Source organism: Dermacentor albipictus, chromosome 1 (assembly GCF_038994185.2).
Source record: "Dermacentor albipictus isolate Rhodes 1998 colony chromosome 1, USDA_Dalb.pri_finalv2, whole genome shotgun sequence".
NCBI classification, from domain to species: Eukaryota; Metazoa; Arthropoda; class Arachnida; order Ixodida; family Ixodidae; genus Dermacentor; species Dermacentor albipictus.
The window spans coordinates 138,356,212-138,379,017 of record NC_091821.1 but is presented as its reverse complement, the minus strand read 5'-3'; the positions used below and the strand labels follow the sequence as shown (position 1 = coordinate 138,379,017).

The following is a 22,806-nucleotide window of genomic DNA, read 5'->3' as shown; positions in this document are numbered from 1 at the left end:
GTGCTAGACCTCGGGGGATCCGGGGATTCCGCTGAGGTCGGGGAGTCCGTTGCGGTCCTATCGGTGTGGTGTTCTTTGTACAAGCGGCTAGCCAGGCTTGTAAAATAAAGAAACTCCCGCACTGTGCCGATGACATTTCTTGGGTCGCATTTCTTCGTCGGCTGTATCGCCGCTGCGGCTGCACCGCCGCTTCTCCGCGCTTCGCGCGTGCGTTTGTGCAGCGAGTTTTTTTAAGCGTTCGCGCGCCTGTTACAGCTAGGCCTGGTTGTTAGAGCGTGAGTGCGACGAGCTTGTATACCACTAAGGGAAGGCGGTGCCTTCGCTATGTGTCTGTGAGAGAGTAAGAAACGTTTTTTCGAGTGCCAAAGGACGGAAAGCAGATATAGCAAACTTCTGTGGGGAGAATCGTCTCCTGCATTCTTGACTTGTCAATGACCGTAGAAGGTGCTATCGCGTTCAGTATGACTGTCAACGCGTGAGCCGTGGCCGGAGCTCTCTGCGGATCGACTTGCTGGCTCTCACTTGCAACGTGCTCGAGAAAAATGTGGTGATAAACCATTGCCGTTCCAGCAATGCACATCAACCGCTGAACTTTCGGTTGTCCTCCTTCTTGGGATTCGTTGTGGCTCTATTGTGAAGCGATAACTTACTCGCCCATCGAGGAGTAGCGTCGCACAATGACGAAGTACGCCGCTCTAAGAGCGGGCAGTCGCGCTTCTGGGTGGATCAGTGTATTATCGCTTCACGATATAGACTCACCACATTCGAAGAAAGCAATCGACCGAAAACAGAAGGGCTGATATGTGTTGCTGGAACGGCAAAACAATTTCCACAGTTTTATCGAGCGCGTCGCAAGTTAACGCTACTAGCTTAACTCAGAGAGCGCACCGGCCACGGCTCGCGCGTTGAAACTCGCACTCAAAGCGAACTTGCATCCTAGTTTTCGTTTTCGCTCCTGTAAAGCGTGCACAGCTGCATAGATGGTGTTACAAAGGCGAAGATAACTTTCTGTTTCCGGCAGGCGATGCTTGTTGAGAAATTGTCACATGAGCAAGTCAGCGATTATAATGCAAGCAATTGGTGGGAGGAGAAAGAGGCGGAGGAAAAACATTTATTGAAAAAAAAATGACAAGCAGGTGTCTTTCTGCTTGTGTGGGGAGGCGCCGTTAGTCCAGGGCTCCTGCGGCTCTTGCTGTCTCTCGGCCCCGCCGCACCAGTTACTGCTGGTTACGAGGGCCCGAACTAGTGAGCACAGCCTCCCACTGCTCGGGTGTGGGGTTGGGTATTTGCGGGGCTGCTTTCACGTTGGGGCACGCCCATGTGGTGTGATATAGGGGGGCGTAGTCGTTACAAAGGGGACATTTGTATGAGTATATTGTAGCGTGTATTGCATCTGCTTAAATGGGGGTATGTGTTGGTTTGTAATTGTCGTCATGCTACGGCGTCTTAGCGTGAGAGGGTATTGTGTGGAGGTGGGTATTGTCATCTGTTCAATCTGTGGTGTTGTAGTATGGCGTTGTATTGTAAAGGAATGGGCTCCATAGATGCGACCGTATCCCTCTCTTGTGGCGCCCGGGAGGCATGAGCTCGGGCTACAGCTTGCGCACGATGATTTCCACGAAGGGACTCGTGTCCTGGAGTCAATACTATTTCAGTGTCCGACAATTGGGAGTCTTGTTTGAGGAGTCGGTGGGCGATGGAAGATATTCTGCCTCTCGCGTAGCTACCGCAAGCTGTCTGGGAGTCAGTAATAATTGTTACGTGCTCGTTGGTGAGTCTAGAGGTGATGGCCAAGGCGATGGTTGTCTCCTCCGCTACGAGGGCGCTGGCAGTGCGGACCGTCATCGAGACCACCTCTTGAAGGTTATGGTCGACAACGCTGGCCGTCATGGCTGCTTTTTGGGGGTACTGCGCGGTATCTGTGTATAGTGTGGTCGAGAGATTGCCATATTTTGTCTGTAGAGTCTTTGCGCGAGCTTGGCGACGACCGGCATGATGTTCCGGGTGCATGTTTTTGGGAATAGCAGCTACCTTGATGTGCTCCCGAAAGTTGGGGGCCAGATGGATTGCTTGTTCGTGGCCTTTGCCGTGTGTGTGGTAGCCTAGGCGCGCTAGGACTGTTCTACCTGTTGGTGTGAGGGCTAGGCGTTCTCGTTGGCTTATGAGGTGGGCGTCTATGATTTCTCTTATTGTATTATGAACTCTTAGGGCTTCGAGCTTGAGTGTGGCTGTTCCCAGTGGTAGGCCGAGCGCTTGCTTGTATGTTTTCCACAGAAGTACGTCTAACTGATCTTTCTCCTTGGAAGTGAGGGGTAAGTACGGGACAGCATAGGCAATGCGGCTGATTATCAGGGCCTGGACGAGCTGTGTTATGTCGTCTTCTTTCAGTCCGTATTGTTTAGTGATGATGCGGCTGACCATTCGCATGATTTGGAAGGTGGTCTGTTTGAGACGTTGGATGGTGTATTCGCCTACGCCGTCCTGTTGTATGTGGAGGCCGAGAATGCGGACGCGGTTTACTGTGAGTACTTTTTTGCCGTCGAGGGTGAGTGTGATGTGGGGTATTTCATTGAGTTTTCTTCGTGATTTCTGTCGAAAGATTAACAGTTCAGACTTATCGGGGGAGCATCGGAGACCACTTGTTTTTGCGTATTGCTGGACGACGTCGGTCGCTTGTTGGAGGACGTCTTGTTTCTCACCTTCGGAACCAGTGGTCGTCCAGATAGTGATATCGGCGTATGCTGCACGCCTGATTGCTGGTATTGCGTCGAGTTTGTTAGGTAATTTCATCATAGCAATGTTGAAAAGGGTGGGTGATAGAACAGCACCTTGTGGGGTTCCTTTGTTGCGGGCAGGTAACGTCGGGGTTCTGAGAGAGCCAATGTCTATTGTGACCGTGCGGTTGCTTAGAAAGGCGCGTATGTAATTGTAAGTATTACGACCACAGTTCATGAGACTTAGGTTTGTAAGGATGGTATCGTGAGCCACATTGCCGAAAGCGCCTTTGAGGTCGAGTGCTAGAATCACTCCGGTGTTGTGTGGTGAGGTGTGTTCAAGGACTTGTTTCTTCAGCTTAAGAAGGATGTCGTGGGTAGAAAGGTGGGGCCGGAATGTGAACATTGTCTCGGGAAAGAGGTCGCTGGATTCTAGGTAAGGTTCAAGTCGGTTCAAAATGACATGTTACAGGAGCTTGCTTAGGCATGAAGTCAGTGATATTGGTCTCATATTTTCTAAGCTGGAGGGTTTACCTGGCTTAGGAATTAGTATGATGTCCACGTGCTTCCAATCTGCTCGTAGCGTACCCGCTTCCCAATGATGATTAAAGAGATCAGTAAGAGATTGAATGGTGCCGTCATTCAAATTGAGCAAGAGCTTGTTATTTATTTTGTCCTTGCCTGGGGTGGTGTTTCGTGTGAGTGCAAGGATTGCTTGTTGCACCTTAGAGATAGTGATCGGTTTGTCGAGGTCGTGGTTGTCGCTCCCGCTGTACGTGGGAGGTTGTCCTTGTGCGGGTTCGAAATCGCCTATGTACCGCGCCCGCAGCTCCTCCAGGATTTAGTCATCAGAACCCGGATGGTTGTGGAGGATACGTTGGATTGTTTGCTGGCTAATTGCTTTGCTTTGTGTGGGTCAAGAAGATGGCGTAGTAGCGACCATGTTTTGGCCGTGCTAAGATTGCCCTGCAACTTGTTGCATAGTTGTCGCCAGTTGTGACGGGTGAGCTCCCCATCAAAAATTCCGCGGTTGCCGTGAGTTTCGCTATGCGTAGTTTCAGCTTACGATTATGTTTTTGGCGCTTCCATCTCCTAACAAGGCCTCGACGTGCTTCTCACAGGTGAAGAAGGTACGTGTCTACGGCCGGTATGTTTGTGGTGAGTGTGATCTACTTTGAATGTCTACGTCTTGTTGGAGCTCTCGTACCCATTGTTGGAGATCCGTAATACCCGTTGAGGAGTCATCCGCTCGCTCTTTGCGAACAGCTGTCCAATGTGTGAGTGTTTTTTTTATCGGGTGGCGTGCATACGTAACGTTCAATGTGGTGGCAGGTATGCAGTGGTCACTGCGCATAGTTTCCTCCGTGTTGTGCCAGGTGGCTTGTTGTATCCCTTTAGTCAGAGTGAGGTCAGGGCATGTATCTCGGGAGACGCTGTTTCCTAGACGTGTGAGGTATGCGGGGTCTGTGAGAATGGTGAGACGTTGCTGCTGTATCATGTACTAGAGTGCAGTGCCTTTTGATGTGTCTGTCGTGTTGCCCCATGCCTGGTGAGCCGTGTTGAAGTCGCCTACTATCAGCAGGCTATTGTTTTTGGCTATGGCAATCGTTTTAGTGATCAAGTAGTCGAACTTGGCCTGCTTCTGCTTGGGTGGGCTGTAGATATTCAGTATGAGAAGGCCCTTTCGGCCTCGTTGGAGCGGTAGGATCTCAATTAGGTTGTGATCGACGCCACTACCGTCTATTGTGTGTTGTATGGTTGTGAGCGTTTTAGCGGTAAGTATGGCCACAGGGTTTTCAGTCGTGGTGGTATGTGTGTTGTAGCCGGCTTGAGTTGGGTGTGTGCCTGTTTCTTGCAGTGTGATTACGCTTGGTGTCGTTTTGGTGTTACTTATGTACTGTCTCAATGACCCTTGCTTGAGTTTGTAGCTGCGACAATTCCATTGCCAGATTAGGAGTGGGTTTTCGTTCCTGTCGTTGGTTTTGCTATTCATCCTGGCTTACGGGTGGGTCGGCACGGTGTCCCTGCTCTACTTCCTGTTGTGCCAGTGTTTTCACTTTCTTGCGTCGCTGATCTTTTGCGAGTCGTGTTTCTTCGATTACACTTGCCAGTTGCTGGATGGTTTGTTGCATTGCTAGCAGTTGCCGTTGCAGTACCTCGACTTTCTCCTCGACTTATGCGATTTATGTCGGTTTTGCTGATTCCGTGAGAATCATGGGTTCCGAACGTTCCGAAGATGATGGCATTGAGGGTGCGCATCTTGGTGTGGACTGCTGAATGGCAGTAAGATTAACGTATAGTTCTGCATTGTGCGTGCAAAGTTTGTTGTTTTCTTCATGAAGGCGTTTGTTTTCCTCTCTGATGGTCTTTAGTAAGGGTAAAGAATTGTGTGGGGTGGGTGCTGTGTGTAGACGTGTTGAGAGGGTGTTGTTTTGGGGACTGTGTGAGAGGGGAAAAGCCGTGCTGACCAGCTCATCGCTTGTGATCCCGGCGCAACAGGTCCGCTGAGGTTCCAGGTCGCTCCTTGTTGGTACCGCGACCAGGAGCGGGACCTGGAGCGGGAACGTTTCCGTTGCTGGTCTGTGCGTGACCGAGACTTCGATCGTGGGTAGTCCTGGTGGCTGGTCCTTTGTAATGTTGAGGGTGCCTTCTTCAGTCGATCAGGGCACTCCTTGGAAGCCGCAGGATGAAGCCCCTGGCATAGGGCGCACCGGGGGTGACAAGGGTGATCCTGAGTAGGGTTTCGTGTACCGTACTGGGGGCATACGTTGGCTTCTGGAGTTGGGCATACATCGGTCCGGTGGCCGACTTGGTGGCAGATGCGGCAGAAATGCGTGGTTGGTCCATATGGTTTGCATCGTACTTCACCGCTGTAGTATCGCACGTAGAAGGGCCTTGCCAGTGAATGCGATCACTGCCGCGGCGGTTTGTCCGAGCATACGGGCGTGTAAGATTTCTCGGCCAGGGGCGTAGAGCCCGTCAAGGAGGACTTTTGCGGGAGTTCCTGCGGGGATCCCGTGAAGGACCCCTTTGGCGGAGCTGTCGGGTGCCGCCACGTATGCTGTGACTGCAAATTCTTGACCGCCCAGGTGAATTGTAGTGATGCGATGGATGCTCATAGCTAGCTCTTCGTTTGGTGTGCTAGCAATAGCGATGTTTTGTACTGGGTTAGTTCTTACAGTAAGTGTCTATACGTGCTCAGTGGTGGGGTGCCGACATGCGAGCTTGATGCCTTCAGCAACCTGTGGCGTAGCCAGGTGGCAAGGTTGAGTCCCTCTCGGGGGGCGGATGATTACTTTGAGGTCGTTTCAGGGCAGCGGTTGGAGTCGGGGTAGTCGGGGGACCGATGGGTGTCGGGGTTGGAGGGGCGGGTTGGTGGGAGTCGATGTTTTCTTCGGACCGTACTTAACAGTCAGCCAGTCACCGCCGTCAGGTTCAGCTCCCAGCTTAACCTCCATGTCATTGTTGACCGAATAGAAGGTTAACGAATACAAAAAGAAAGCTTTGTTTGATTCTGACACGAGTGAACGAGCAGTGGAAAAGATTGAAACTAATTCGCATAGCGGTTCGCTGAGAAATGAATGGAACTCGTATTAATTTTCGCCCTTTCACTGAGGTTGATGATAAAAAATATTATATGATAAAATTTACGCGCGACGTGCGAATGGCGGCGGCGACCTACAGAATAACGATAAAAATGCATTTTGAGCAGTGTCATTTAATTCAACTAAACGTTAGGTAAGCGCAGTGACTTAGGTCAAGCTTTTATTAGACTTGTGCGTGGCACATATCATGCAGCATTACTACCTCGACATGAGAAGTTTTTCACTGGCCTTGACAATTCTTTAAGTGCGGTATTTTCTTAGATATACATATTTTTTTGCCAGCCACATAAAAACGGAATATTTTAGAAAAGTTCAGTTCGTTCGTATGATTTCATCACAATCCCAAATTCATCAGTTATCGTTAGCGACTCCAAAGCAGTCCTACATAACTTCGGAGGGGGCAGGATCTCTAAGCCAGCCATTTCCCTCCTTTTTGCCCATCCTTTCCATCAAACTGTGGCATTAATCTGGACTCCCACGCATGCGGGCCTTACCGGAAACGAGGAGGCTCATGCCAGTGCCCGAGGATTTACAGTCCCGGCTCAGGCATCAGATGTCCCGGACCTCGCCACGGAGGAGGCACCGTTTACAGCTCGGGATCGGCTTATTACCTACCACGACATGTGCACACAGTACCGATTAGACCGTTTAACCTTTCCGCCACTCATGGGCAAATCCCCGCGCAGGTGTGAAGTTCTGTGGCGACAGCTGCAGACTCGCACCTTTCCCTCCCCTTACCTCCTACACCGCATTCATCCCTCCCTTTACCTTTCTCCCTCTGGTAAATTCTGCGTCTCTCCCAAAGCAGACTTAAACCACATCATGTGAGGGTGCCATAAGAACCCCCTTCCCGCTTTCCTCAAGCAACGAATATCTAATGAGGAGCAGTGGGAGGCTGCTGCGCAGCTCGAGGCCCGACCTTCAGGAGGCCATCCTTGAGTGGGCTGAGAGAATAGAGGAGGCCTACTTCACGTAGTTCCTTCCCCCACCTTCTATTCCGTTGCCCCCTTCCCTTTAATGAGGTATAAATAGTTTTTTCATCATCATAATCATCATGGATCTCTGTGAGTTCACTCTAATTTTAAAGCAATGCTCAGTGAACCACATCAATTTAGGAATGTCTTGACGGGGACATTGACATTGACATTACAAAAACGTTTCACTCTAATGCACTATAAGCAATTTAAGGTATTCGCAAGTAACAAGTAGTCTGGGCGCACAAAGTAGAATCACTGCATAGATACATGTTTTTATAAGACACCATCATGTTTTGCTGACCATGAAGATAACTTACCAGTGGATGAGGACGTTGCCGCCTTCCATTCGAGCATGGTGGATGAAGTCATTGGATTGGGAAAAGAACTGCGACAGGTTCTGGCCGGGGGTGTCTGACGCCTGGATGCAGAGGTATTCTTTGTCCTGCACGAAGACAGTGCTAGCTTACTTTTCGTTAGGTTGCGACTCTTACGCCGTATTGCGACGAATACCGCCTGTGAAAACAGGACACTGAATGGCGTGCTGGCGATTTAGCAACCCTACAGCAGCCGCTGCTGTGATGTGATATTCGTAGTCGTAATCTTTCCTGCGTGACGCGTGACACTTCGAGCAACATGTACTTCTGTATTGGCATTAACGTATGGGCATTAACGAAGCGCTTAATTGATTTGATAAAGTTTGGCTATATGTATAAAGTTGGCTAAAGTTTGGCTATATAAAGTTGGATATAGTTTATAGTTGGACATATATACCAGATAAAAATATATATATGTACCGTACCTGATAAAACAAAATTTCACCATACGTTTCCGCCATGCTACGCATCATATACAAGTATTAACTTTGGGGCACCCGACGTGCGCAAGTAGAGCTAGGAATTGTATTTACAACGCGTACTCATTGGCACACACATACTAAGGATAGCGTTGGCGCAGAGGTCTTTCTTTCATCGTGGAACAATTGCGTCATGGCATCGCCAGGCCTTATCCATGGCACGCGGAAAGCCACGATAATGACGAAAACCTTCCGTCGTTCTTTCCGAGACGCTTGAGTCAGCTTCTCAGAACGGTTCGTTCAGGAGCCGTGTTTGCCCTTATGATTAGGTTGTTTGACTTCGAGATTAGGCTGGCGGTTTTGCAGCGCATGTTGAGCACAAAAACGAGTAAAAGCTACTTTACCGTATTTACCTTGGATGCGGGGGCTTTGTACACCGGGAGATTGCCCCCTTTTTTCTCACCTCTCGAGATGAAAGAATGGTGTGTATCGTTGCCGACCTCGAGCACTTGGGTTTCACCCTTTATGGATGTGAATTAAATTTATTGCTGTTTTGGCACTCTTGAGTAATTCAACAGTAGTGAGGGGGCACAGGTAGGAATAGGTTTGGGCAATACCAAAAGCGGCTATGCCAGATGGTCGCTCGCGTCATGATTAGTGCTTTGGTTTACGAGTAGTTTGTAAATGAAACTGAAGCCAAGGCATTCATTTCTTTTTCTTTTTTGTTTGCGAATGGTAAGCTTTGCTTGACAGCCCTATGAGCTGACACCAGCACAGATCAGTTGTCTTACGAAACCAGGCTGACTAAGCCACGGGTGGCCTGTGAAGCTAGTCGAAATGCAAAAATTAACGCGACATTTCCTGGCTATTAGGTTCGTTGAGTGAACTCTCATAACGACACTGTCTACCAAAACTTCACTGTGCTTAACGCACAGTATCTAAAAATGATTAGTTAAGGTCAGGTCTGCTAGCTTCATCCGTAACCTGGACACTTGCACTTTTCATTCGAAAAGAAGCCTCATGATATGTGTTGGCTTATCTGTACGTCATAAGCATTTCAGGTACTAATGCTCGACTTAACCTTGGACATCAGCAGCCTAAAAGAATCTTATGTACGTTTTAAAAATGACATCTGCCTTATAGCAGGAGAAAATTTTCCACCGTGAGAAGGAACTTCTGCCTTAGGTGCCGTACAAATAGTTGCGTAGTGTGTTGAACTATAGTTCAGTAATGTGAAAAGTTGGGCTAGTTGGTGATTAATCATCACACCTTGCTGGTGAAGCAGCGCACTGACACGGACACAGTGAAGACACACAGGAAAAGACGACACTCGCTGCACTCGCAACTATTTTATTTCAGAACACATACTTCATATTTATATACCTGCGCACCGTCAGACATAAAAAATAATCAAGACAAGATTAAAGGCATTTTTTAAATTCGTTTGCCCGCGCATACTGGGGCGTCAAAGATATGGCACCTGTCTCTCATGGTGTGCAATCCTATCGTATTTGTTGCACCTCTAACAAACATTTTTCATTACACAATTTTTTCTTCCTTTAGTGTTCTTCCAGAAAGGCAACCTCACCATGGCTTAGATGCACAGATGGCTGACTGATACAACCCTCTCCCCTCTTGTGAATGTGAAAGTCTTCGATTATTTCCTTCAGCTGATCCTTATGGTGCGATAAAACTGTAGTATCATTGTAAAGCGGCCAGCACCCAAGCTACAGTTTTTAGATGTGGCGTTAACTACCACACTGGATCACGTTTGCTGGTCATACAATCCACGGTCAGAAAAACCCTTGCTTAGCTACAATTCGGGACACTCAAAAGTCCTAAAACGCGGCATAGCTTTCTCGTGCCTGCGAGCGGTCTTAACTAAGTCTTGCCCGGAAAAAAATAAAAGAAACTTTCAGCCAACAAGTTATCAGGCTAAAGAATGCAGGATATGAAAAACATGTACTGTGTACATCAGCCTATAAATCGATTCGTTATACGCGCAATGGCTATCAGAAAGAGCGTAACAGAAAGGAGAAAAAATTTGTGTCAATACCATATGCACACAAGGTTGCGCATAACTTAAGAAACCTAGGTGGCGTATATGGTCTACAAGTAGCTTTTTCAGCACCTAACAAACTCGGAAAAATATGTTCCGGACTGCATCGTAGAGTTTCCACAAAAATAAAAGTAAATGGTCATAAGTGAACGGTCAAGCATAAGAAACAACTTGTCAAGTGCAGGTCGTCCGTTGTCTACTGTTTGCCCATGTCGTGTGGAAAAGTATACATCGGCCATACGGGTCGGTGTGTAAAACACAAGACTTTTGGAGCACAAAAGGTCACTGGGGGAAACACTCATCCCCACATTAAGGGGCGCTGCTCACAACATGGGTGCTGGCCGCTTTACAATGATGCTACGGTTTTATCGCACCATAAGGGTCAGCTGACCAGGGAAAGAATCGAAGCCTTTCAGATTCACAAGAGGGGAGAGGGTTGTATCAGTCAGCCATCTGTACAACTAAGCTATGGTGATGTTGCTTTTTTGGAAGAACACTAAAGGAAGACAAATTTGTGTAATAAAGAATGCTTGTTAAGAGTGCAACAAATGCGATAGGATTGCACACCATGATAGACAGGTGCCATATCTTTGACGCCTGAGGGTGCGCAGGTATATAAATATGAAGTATGTGTTCTGAAATAAAATAGTTGTGAGTGCAGCGAGTGTCCTCTTTTCTTGTGTGTCTTCACCGTGTCCGTGTCGGTGCGCTGCTTCACCAGCAAGGTATGATGGTTGAACTATAGATTGTTCACTATTGCGCAGTGAAGCCTAACGACGCGGATTCTTAGCAGGAATAAGAATTCACGTGCACAAGAAGTTTACTGAAAGCTTGCGAGTGAGGCGCACACGTACGATATATTTACTGGTGCCTGGAAGAGTGAAGCAATATCTAGTATACTGGTAATTAAAGGATAGCTTCTGGTATGAAGCCTGTAATTGGCGTCTTCAGTGACAGCTGGTCTCTGCGAATTTCTAGCTTTCTTGTGCTGCTAAGTTTCAAGATGTGCACCTTAACTGTTTTAGTTTTGAAATTCGCTGCGCGTCTTAACCTGCACCGGACGTTTAATCTAAGGCAAATTGAACTATTCTTCTATGAATAACGCTTTCGATATGCACAGAAACAATATTAATTGTGAATGTAGCTGCCAATATCTTTCATTTGTTATTTCGAGCTATAGATACAAATGTATCTAGTCACATCAGAACAAAAAACGCGGAGCTCAACGTCTTCCTGAAAGCCGAACTTGTGCCTGAACGAAGGAGTAGATGAAAAGTGAGCACCCTCTTTGACGAAAAGTAGAAAGAAAGAGAGAGAGTTTCGCCACAGCAGTTTGGTTCTGGGAGAACTCGTTCGAAGCGGCTGCACGTAGCTTCGCAATCAGTACTATCCGTGCTAACGGGAAGGCGAGGTGTGGCCGCCGACGGTCGATAGCTGAGCCGCAGAGGGCGCTCACAGAACATCGACGCCCTTTGGCGCCGTACAGCAACGCCCATTCTACCTCTAGCAATCGACGTCGGAATGTAAGCTAGATGGATGACCAGAGGTTGCAGACCCCAACTTGGACTAAAACGTTTGTCTCTCAGGTTTCGCCTGTGCGCTCTCGTCCGCCATCAAACGAGTGAATGACTTAGAGTGCAATTGAGTCGTTGGTAAAGCGAAATGAGAGAAAAGTTGGAGGCAAATACTCTGGGGGAGACAATCGGCATTGATTGGTGGATACTCGGGTAACCCTCTCTGCCCCAGTCTTCCAATCTTCCGAGTAAAATGTTATTACCTGTAGAGGATAGCCGCGGGATGAGAACCACGTTGCGCTCGTTTTCTGTGACGGGGCAGTGGCAGAACTTAGTTTCGGCGGTTATGAGTCGGATTCCAGATGTCCCATGCACGTTAACTTAATTACGCCCGTGAAGTGTGCACTGCCGCAAGTAAAGAAAGCTAGTGGCGAAGCCACACTTGCGCTACAGTTAGGCGGGGATGCTGTTGTACGAACGTTCGCTTGTGTGTTCTACAGCGTAACCGGTCTTTCGTGGGGTTCAGAAACTATAAAATGGCGCAACGTAAGGTAACTCTCACTGGTCCGCGATTTACCGCTTCAGTGCTTTGACGTCTTAATGCTTTAACTCTACTCAAGAGAGGAAAAGTTGTCAGTCACTTAAATATCCTTATCTGATTTGAAGGCGAAAGCATAAGGACTTGTCTAAGCCATCACCTTAAACTAATATTCCACCTTAATCCACCTTGCCCCTTATTCCACCCTGATCCACTTCAATCCACCTTAGTACACTTTAATCTACCTTAGTTCACCTTCATTCACTTTACTTCACCGTGGGATATCGCAGTGCAAGCGGCAGCAGGTTCAGTGCCAGGAACGTGACGTCATCACTTGGTCATGTGGGTTTTGGTACCATCGGATTATAACGCCGGACGAACGCCGGATGTTTCGCTTCATGGGTTATATGTGTTTCGCCTTATAAAGTTAGTGCTGGCAAAACTTTCGCCTTTTATCTCGCATTCGGTTTCTTAAGTGTTCTGAAGGGTCTCGAATGGAAGTTTACATTTTTTTAAAATGTCCGAGGCACGCGCAAGGTTTTGAAAGTGCCTTTTAAGGCGAAATTCTTATATGCCCTATGAAGCGAAAAATCAGGCGTATGGCGCCCGGCGTCACCTTCTGATGGTACCGAAACCCACGTGACCAAGTGACCTTTTGGGTGACCCACACCCAAAAAATTGACAGCCCAATTCGAACATAGAGTTGACCCGTGTTCAAAACCGGCCCGGCCCACTACCAAAATTGACTTGGCCCACCCTCAAAATTGACTTCGCCGAATTCGAGAACATGACCTAGCGAAAAGTATCGCGCGGAACAGCCATACTGCTTTCGCATTCAATGCACGTAAGGAGACTTAAGTGCCTCTGTAACATTTTTATTTAAATTTTGAACAAATATTATCTCATTCTTTTGCGTATTATGTGCTTTTGTGTTGTATCAAATATAACTTGCTTCCTACTAAATGATGACATAATTTTCGCAATCTGCCTTTGTCATCACCGCGAGCGTACAGGGTATGAGTTAGAATATGTTGTTGGGCAAGTTGGTTCAAATATGGAGGGTACATATTAGCGTGACGTGGATATAAAGACTTTGTCGGAGGGAGTAAGAAAGAACAGAGCGAACTCTAATGCTCGTACGTCCAGAAGTTATCCCATAACCTTACAAAAGTCGCAAATAAGTACGGCGTGCCAGTTGTTTTCACTGCGTCACACAAGTTAGCTGGGCTGTGTCCGCGCATCAGCTGCGTTGACAACAAGCTCGGATGCAAGGAGAAGCACACGAGACCTTACGTAAAATGTGCGACTGGCGTTATATATGAAATACCGCTGTTGTGTGGGAAGACCTATACGAGGTAAATATACCTGGTAGCGAAGCTTCCATAGAAGCCCATACTTTCAAAACATGGCGGTTCATCGGCTGTTCGTGGGGCTTAACGCCTTCTGTGTGACGAGGGAACACATACGGCGGAAGAAACAAAAAATAATGTGACGCCATATCCGTTAAAAACAGAAGTAACGTCGTTTCATTCTCAAAGGTGCCAAATGTGTTTTGGTGACCTGCCAGTACGTACAAAGTCCATCTAAATAGGTCGTGAAGCTTGGAATGAAAAGCGTGTCAAAACTTATTGCCAGAGGTATCACTTAGGGGTGCACGATTGAAGCGCGACTAGCTGAGGGGGGGACAGACACTGAAACTAGAAAACCTATGTGAAAAAGAAATGTTCTGAAAATATTAGTCAGAATGCTGTGATACGAGTAAATATTCCGTTTGAAACATTTTTGGTGTTCCAAAATGGCAGATTTTATTTTTTTTCTATTTCACAATTTATTAGTTCCTTTTTGGTGACCCCTATCAACCAGCGATTCTGGCGCAAGACCTTACAAGACTGTACAAAGCGACCATTATATGCTATCATGTAGTGCGAAATGGCGTTTCCTTGCGTGTTTGTTCAAAGAGTGGCGTGCGCTTCACATCAAATTTTTCGTGACCTAGCGCATGGCCTTCGTTGGCGAAATGTGTGAGTGCAGCTTTTTCTTATCGCCCAAGTTCACGCTGAGGCATCCGACGCGATGTGTCTCGTCGTGACGATAAATGCGGGACACTCCGCGAAGAAACGTCGCGCTCATGTTCGTTAACTCTCCGTGACAAAGGCTCTGAGTGCCCGACAGGCAGCCAAATTAGTAAGCCGAATGTTTTTACAGTTTTCATAAAAACGCGCTAAAGACGAAAGGAACACATATGACAGGACTGGCGCTTCGTCTTCCTTTCGACTTCAGCGCGTTTTTATGAAAACTGTCAAGATGAAACAACTCGCCCAAACCAAGGTATTGTTGCACCGAATGGTTGCTAAATGATAATGTGGGGCAATGTTGTCTTGTCTGATAACTGTTAGATTAATGAAGGGAAAATGAGACATCCACCCAATTGTACGTAATTGCTACAAAGGAAACCCATACGGGTTCCTCGAAAGAAAAGCTTCGCAGTTGAAGAAAAATTCGTCCTGGTCCGGGACTCGAACCCGGGACCACTGCCTTTCCGGGGCAGCCGCTCTACCATCTGAACTAACCAGGCGGCTAGCAGATGGCATGTGAAGTCGAATTTATCAACAGCTCAGAAGCAAAGGCAAGAGTTTAACGTAACAGTTCTGCGGAAACACGCAAGGTGGAGAGAAGCGGGTTTCCGCAGAAAATGTTTATGTCACTGTCATTTCCAGCTGTGAAGTCACTTTCTTTATTTTTTACTTTTTGCTTGCTGTTAGTTGTCCCCACGATACGTAGATGGCGACGGCTGCAACGAGGCGCCATTGTCTTGACATGTGAGCTTCTATGGAAGCTTCGTGTATATTCAATTGCCAAGCCATTCCACTTGCTGGGCGTTTCGAGCTTTCAGCGTGGAAAGCGATGCAGCAAAAGGTCAGCCGTACGGCTGTCGAAATCGTACCCTTGCACAGAACATACTTTCTTTGGAGGCCGACCAAAGTTTTGGGTGCAGAGTGGTGGTCCCATTGTAGGACGGCAAGCCCGCCCGCCAGCACAGCCGCACGAAAACAGCGAAAGTAAACAATTATGTGGTGGTCGTAACTCACTGCTTTTGAATGAACAGGTTAAGAAACGATGAAACTACCCGCGTCACCAAACGTTGACAAGCAAAACAACATAACTTGTGAGGAGGGCGTATTGTAACAAGTGACCTTTACGAGTGTACTTCAGGAGCTGCATTGCATTGCAAGTGACAGCGGCTTTAACGCCCCGCCCCCTCTTATGAGGGGCACTGAAAAAAAAGTATTTATTAATAATGACAGTAAAATTGAGGTAGCTGAGATTATGCGTCTTTTTTGTTCTCGCCGCGCATGTTTAAACTTGAGTAGGAATTTTATTTTCGTTGAATGACTCAAACTATGTCTCGTTTTAATTAAAAAACTCCCTTTCTTTCTCAGTGTTTGTCACCTCCTGACATAGTCGCGCTTCAATCGTGCTCCCATAACAACGCTTGCTGATATCGGTGGCAAGTTGTTCTGAAGCGCTTTTTGCCCGAAGTTCTGCGACCTATTTCGACCTTGACCTATATAGACCCACGACTATATAGATCCACGATCAACGACCGAGCGCAGGAGCATGAATTCTCAGTAAAGAACCAAGGCAATGTGCACTTGCCTGCGCCCTGCATTGCCTGCAAGTGTGAGCCACCGCTTCGTGAGCTAAAAATACTGCGCAGGAGTAGAGACACGTTAGCGCGAGAATTGTTGGAGGCCTTCCGTACCAAGAAAAGAGGCACAAACTGCATTAGCAATACGTCGGTTTATCTCTTTGGAAACGAGTTGCAATTGTTAGACACAATGCTGTGACTTTTTTTTTTAAAATGCGACTGCTAAACGCGTGCGCGGGTGTTGTATTCTTGTGATTCCGATCTACGAATAAACAGTTCAGCGCTCGCTCTGTTCTTTCTTACTCCCTCCTAGAAAGTCGTTATTTCCACGTAGCGCTAATATGTATCCCCTAGGTATAGGATATGTAGTGCAAATCGTGAGGATCGGGAGATTCAATCTCGGACCATGCACCGCGATTTAGAATATTTCACTCAAGAACGCTGACGTTCTGTCTCTGCCTCATTACCGCATCGTTGCAGCTGTGCCCATCTGATTGATTAAGGTTCACAATTAGTTGTCGTGCCTTCAGAGAATTCGTTCGCGTTTGCATTCTAAGCAATAATTCATCGATAACCCTGTACTTCAGTTTTTGATTTTTGGATTGCTAGTACTGAACTGAGCGATACGTAGTTAGTGTTTTGATAAAAAGAATTTAAAAAATCCGCCTCTATTACACCCTGTAAAAGTGGATGTACAGCGAAACTGTTGCCGACGTTAGACAACGCGCACGCGCGTCTGCGGAAGTGCAGCATACATCCTCATTCTTGTTGGCCCTCCGCCAAGCGCAAGTTCTTTTTGAATTCACTGAATTTTTCAAAGTGAATTTCGTTGGAAAATTTGTAAAGTACAACTTACATACAAGCTGCCGACATGATTGTTTCGTATTGTAATTCGAATATGTGAGAAAACATAATTCCCTTACGCGAAAACTGAAAGACGAAGTCCTTTTCCAGCTGCCATTTGAGGTGCGTCTCAGTGGCCGCTAGGTGGCGGTACCGTTTCTGGACAGTGGGCGGTGAAAGCATCTCGAGAGCACAGGCAGGCAAAGAAGGCGCAGTTGCCGCAGGATGAAGTAACCAGTAAATGGGAAATATACCGGTAGAAAGAGTCTATGGTTCAAATACTGATGCAAGCAAAATTAAAAGGTGAAAGTGAACGTTGGTTGTCAGAAATACGTGAGAAAAAGAAGGCCGCACCTAGAATATTTTGGAACCACATAAAACTATTGGGCAGGAAGTCAACAAAAATACAACAACATATCCTAGACGAAGATGAAAACAGACTGGAAGGAGAAGCGGCACTAAATTACATCCGAAAAATAACAGCCGAATCTTTCCAAGCCAATGACGAGGTTGTATTTGAAGAAAAAAAAATAGCATGAAAGAAACCCAAGTGGAAAAGGAGCTCGTGCTGACAAATTTCAACTGGAAGAAAGCGGAAGAGAAAATTCCTAAACGCACATTCACGGGGCTAGACGAGGTTCCCGTTAGGCTGATTAATGCACTAGGACCAAAAAGTAAGGAAGCTCTGGTGAAAGCAGTAGAAAAAACTTTAAAAGATAGGCGAATACCAGACAGTTGGCGACAAAGTAGAATGAATTTAATTTGTAAAGGTAAGGGGGAGAAATATAGAATTCACTCATATAGACCGTTCGCCATTACATCGGCAATATACAGACTAGCAATGCAGGCAATCAAATTAAAGCTGCAAGCATGGGCAGAGAATGACATTTTGAGACAACTTCAGAATGTCTTCAGAATAGGTAGACGTTTGGATAATAAATTATTTGTTCTTACTCAGTGTATTGAAATATCAAAAGTAGAAAACAGACCGTTATATGTGTCCTTTTTAGACATTACAGGAGTCTATGACAACGTAGACCGCGACATTTTGTCTGATATTCTGGAAGGGGAAGGCTTAGGTGACGATTGTTTGCAGCTTTTGAGAGAGATTTACCTAGAAAATACCGTTTGCGTTGAATGGGAAGGGATGAGGAGCGAGGAGAAAGTTTGTCAACAAGGGACTGAGGCAGGGATGTCCTTTATCCCCGCTGCTGTTTATGATGTACATGGTGAGGATGGAGAGAGCGCTAGAAGGAAGTAATATCGGGTCCAATCTCTCATACAAACAGGCGGGTACAGTAATAGAGCAGCAACTCCCAGGTTTATTTCATGCGAACGACATTGTGTTGCTAGCTAACAAGCAAAGTGACTTGCAACGTCTGGCTAATATCTGTGGACAGGAAGGCAACAATTTAGGTTTGAAATTTAGTGTTAGAAAATCAGGTGTTATGGTATTCAATGAAAACAGTGAACAGACAGTGGTGATACAGGGCCAAGAAATACCTCGGGTAACAGAATATAAATACCTTGGTATGTGGATAAATGAAGGCAATGGATATATGGAAGCACAGGAAAAAACCATAACAGTCAAGGGGAAGAGAAATGCATCCATAATGAAGCACAGAGCGCTATGGGGATACAATAGGTACGAGGTCCCCCGAGGTATGTGGAAAGGTGTAATGGTTCCAGGAATTACTTTTGGAAATGCGGTTGTTTGCTATAAATCAGGGGTACAATCAGGACTCGACGGGAACCAAAGGTCAGTGGGTCGCCTCGCATTGGGTGCTCACGGGAATACTACAAATGAAGCTGTGCAGGGTGATATGGGCTGGACTAGTTTTGAAGTGAGGGAAGCTCGCAGTAAAATTGAGTATGAAGAACGGCTGAGGAATATGGAAGAAAGTAAATGGGCTGGGAAAGTGTTCAGGTATCTGTACAGGAAAAACATTGATTCACAGTGGAGGAAAACAACTAGGAAGCTTACCAGCAAGTATGCGGCCTGTAGGGTGGACAACACAGCAACAAAGAAGGCCAAGCGGAAAGTCAGAGAGGCTCAATTAATCTCATGGGTGGCGGCAATGGAAAAGAAACCTGCCATGAGTAACTACTTAAGAGGAAAAAACGAAATCAGGAAAGAAACCATTAATGATAACTCAAAGGGAAGCTCATTAATTTTCGAAGCGAGATCGGGATGCCCTAGAACACGCACCTATAAAGCGAGATATAAGAAGGAAGAAGACGCATGTGCTTGCTGTGGTAAAGCTAGGGAAACTACGGAGCATGTTTTATTAGAATGTGAAGACGTCTACCCAGCGGTCGATTTAGGCACCACTCGCCTCCTTGAAGCCCTTGGGTTCAGAGGGAGCAGTGGTAAAGCAAACGTGTCCGCAATAGACATTAGTAAGAGGCGACTGGAGGATTGGTGGAATAAAAGTAGGGAAACGACAAAAAACGGAGACGTACAAAAGCACAGTTTGCAATAGGGGATCAGAAAATTGGGTTGTGTTAGTTCATAGTGCTTTTTTTCCTTTTTTATTGTTTAACCTAGGTAGGACATTAGGCAGTACAATAGCAAGAGCTTGGTGGAGCAACCCACCGCCCCGTTCGAAAGGGGACGCTCATAAGATGCATCCATCCAGTGGGATTAGTAAGAGGCGATTAGAGGAAGAAAAGTAGGGAAACGACAAAAGACGGAGACGTACAAAAGCACATTTCGCAATAGGGGATCAGAAAATGTGGTTGTGGGAGTTCATAGTGTTTTTCGTTCTTTTCTTATTGTGTAACCTAGGTAGGACATTAGGCAGTATAATAGCAAGAGCTTGGTGGCGCAACCCACCGCCCCGTTCCAAAGGGGACGCTCATAACGTCCGTCCGTCCGTCCGTCCGTCCGTCCGTCCGTCCGTCCGTCCGTCCGTCCGTCCGTCCGTCCGTCCGTCCGTCCGTCCGTCCGTCCGTCCGTCCGTCCGTCCGTCCGTCCGTCCGTCCGTCCGTCCGTCCGTCCGTCCGTCCGTCCGTCCGTCCGTCCGTCCGTCCGTCCGTCCGTCCGTCCGTCCGTCCGTCCGTCCGTCCGTCCGTCCGTCCGTCCGTCCGTCCGTCCGTCCGTCCGTCCGTCCGTCCGTCCGTCCGTCCGTCCGTCCGTCCGTCCGTCCGTCCGTCCGTCCGTCCGTCCGTCCGTCCGTCCGTCCGTCCGTCCGTCCGTCCGTCCGTCCATCCATCCATCCATCCATCCATCCATCCATCCATCCATCCATCCATCCATCCATCCATCCATCCATCCATCCATCCATCCATCCATCCATCCATCCATCCATCCATCCATCCATCCATCCATCCATCCATCCATCCATCCATCCATCCATCCATCCATCCATCCATCCATCCATCCATCCATCCATCCATCCATCCATCCATCCATCCATCCATCCATCCATCCATCCATCCATCCATCCATCCATCCATCCATCCATCCATCCATCCATCCATCCATCCATCCATCCATCCATCCATCCATCCATCCATCCATCCATCCATCCATCCATCCATCCATCCATCCATCCATCCATCCATCCATCCATCCATCCATCCATCCATCCATCCATCCATCCATCCATCCATCCATCCATCCATCCATCCATCCATCCATCCATCCATCCATCCATCCATCCATCCATCCATCCATCCATCCATCCATCCATCCATCCATCCATCCATCCATCCATCCATCCATCCATCCATCCATCCATCCATCCATCCATCCATCCATCCATCCATCCATCCATCCATCCATCCATCCATCCATCCATCCATCCATCCATCCATCCATCCATCCATCCATCCATCCATCCATCCATCCATCCATCCATCCATCCATCCATCCATCCATCCATTGAAGCTGTGTAGAGTGATATGGGCTGGAAAAGTTTTGAAGTGAGGGAAGCTCAGAGTGTAATTGATCTTGAAGAACGACTGAGGCATATGGAAGAAAGTAAATGGGTTGCGAGAGTGTTCAGATATTTGTATAGGAAACGATTGACTCACAGTGGAGGAAAAGAACTAGGAAGCTTAGCAGCAAATATGCGACCGGTATAGTAAGTAACATGGCATCGAAGAACGTCAAATGCAAAGTCAGAGAGGCTGAGACAATATCATGGGTGGCGGCAATGGAAAAGAAACCACCTATGAGTGACTACCTAAGTGAAGAAAAAAAGAAATCGGGAAAGAAACAATTTATGATAACTCAAAGGGAAGCTCTTCACTTTTTGAAGCGAGATCAGTATGCCTTAAAACGCGTATTTATAAAGCGAGGTACACTAAGGAAGAGAGACGCATGTCCTTGCTGCGGTAAAGCTACGGAAGCGATGGAACATTTTTATTAGGACGTGAAGACATCTGCCCAACTGTAGGTTTATGCAGTTTAAGCTCCTCTGGCCTCCTTGAAGCCCTTGGGTTCAGTGTTTGCCGTAATGTAGTTTACGGTCGCAACACACGCTGTACGGCTGATGCACCGGCGAACTGTACGTCACGCGCGCACGCGCGTGCGAAATGCTGCACACATCCTCGCTATTCTAGGCCCTCCGCCAAGCGCAAGTGCCTTGTTAAACTAATTGACTTTTCAAAGTCAATTGCGTCAAAAAATTCGTAAAGGACGACTTACACACAAGCTGCAGTCATGATAGCTTCGGGTTGTAATTCGAATATACGAGAAAAAATAATTCTGTCACGCGGAAACTCAAATACAAGGCTCTTTTGCAGCTGCCGTTTGAGGTCAGTCCGAGTGGCCGTGGCCACTAGGCGGCGCTACTGTTCTTGGATGAGCAGATAGATAGTAAGAGACGATTGGAGGATTGGTGGAAGAAAAGTAGGGAAACGACAAAAAACGGAGACGTACAAAAACACAGTTCGCAATAGGGGACCAGAAAATTTGGTTGTGGGAGTTCATAGTTTTTCTTTTTTTCTTGTTTAACCTAGGTACGACATTAGGTAGTATAATAACAAGAGCTTGGTGGTGCAACCCACCCCCCGTTCCAAAGGACCAAAGGAGACGCTCATAACATCCATCCATCCAGCACGAGCCATCAAAAAATCCCGACCAACTAGATAGAGGCTAACAGCTTCGCTGTAAAATAAGGTGCAGTAATATTTTACTCTTGTTGTGTCGTAGCAGCGACAGAGAACATGCGCTCGTTGCTACAGAAAAGAAGCGCGACATTGAACGCAGGTCCGGGAGCTGTCCGGTAGCAGTCGTTCCGTTCAGTTTTCTTTTTACGCGTGCGGCTTCGGTGTCGTCAAATAAACCGAGGAGCATTAGGCAGTCCTACTCCGCCAGGCTGCAATCTCGTAATGTCTTACTGCCCCGATGCACCGCGCATCGTTGCGTCACCGAAGCCTGTAATCTAGAGACGCGTCTCGTTTGTCGGTTCAGCGGACGGCCCGTCCTCATATGGCATTCCAGTAGCGTGCCTTTTCTCCCGCCCTGTCTGGTCAGGCTCGGCTGCGAACAGCGTTCGTTCGCAGCGGTGGCGCCTTCCCGCTGGCACACAGAATGTCCTCGCTGGCGTTCGCGTTTCTGCGTTGGAGCGCAGCGACACTTGACTGAAACGTGTATGGACTTTGCACGCAAGTGTGGACGGACGGACGGACGGACGGACGGAGATAGATAGATAGATAGATAGATAGATAGATAGATAGATAGATAGATAGATAGATAGATAGATAGATAGATAGATAGATAGATAGATAGATAGATAGATAGATAGATCTGCGCTGACTTCCGGAACTCTGCACTTCTAGAGAAGATAACGCAGTGATTTTTTTACCTTTGCACATGCTGTACATGCCCACAGAAACGGTCGAAATTTTTAGACTGCACATGCCCTCGGGAACAGCTTCAGACTGCACTACCTTTAGATCGGCGCCCATATTTAAACTGTACTTTCTCCGGGATCGGCCCGCGGGAGAGGCTAGAAACGGACAAACCCGATACGGAAAAGCGGGGGTAACTCGCCAAGGAAGACAAAAAGAAGCCTTGAACATGTGCACGAAACCACCATTTGTTGAAACTGAGAGCTACTACTCCGACAAGCGTGCGACAGTGAGCTTACATGCTCGGAATCG

The 22,806-nt window shown here is 47.3% G+C and overlaps 1 protein-coding gene across 1 annotated transcript in view; it reads right to left on the bottom strand.

Moving 5' to 3' along the window:
* LOC135911822 (dual specificity protein phosphatase 22-like) overlaps nucleotides 1-22,806 on the bottom strand; it is a 101,572-nt gene that overhangs the window by 22,172 nt on the left and 56,594 nt on the right. Inside the window, exon 4 of the mRNA XM_065444160.1 lies at nucleotides 7,614-7,738. Coding sequence (XP_065300232.1) covers nucleotides 7,614-7,738 — 125 coding nt within the window. The remainder of the gene's footprint in view (nucleotides 1-7,613; nucleotides 7,739-22,806) is intronic.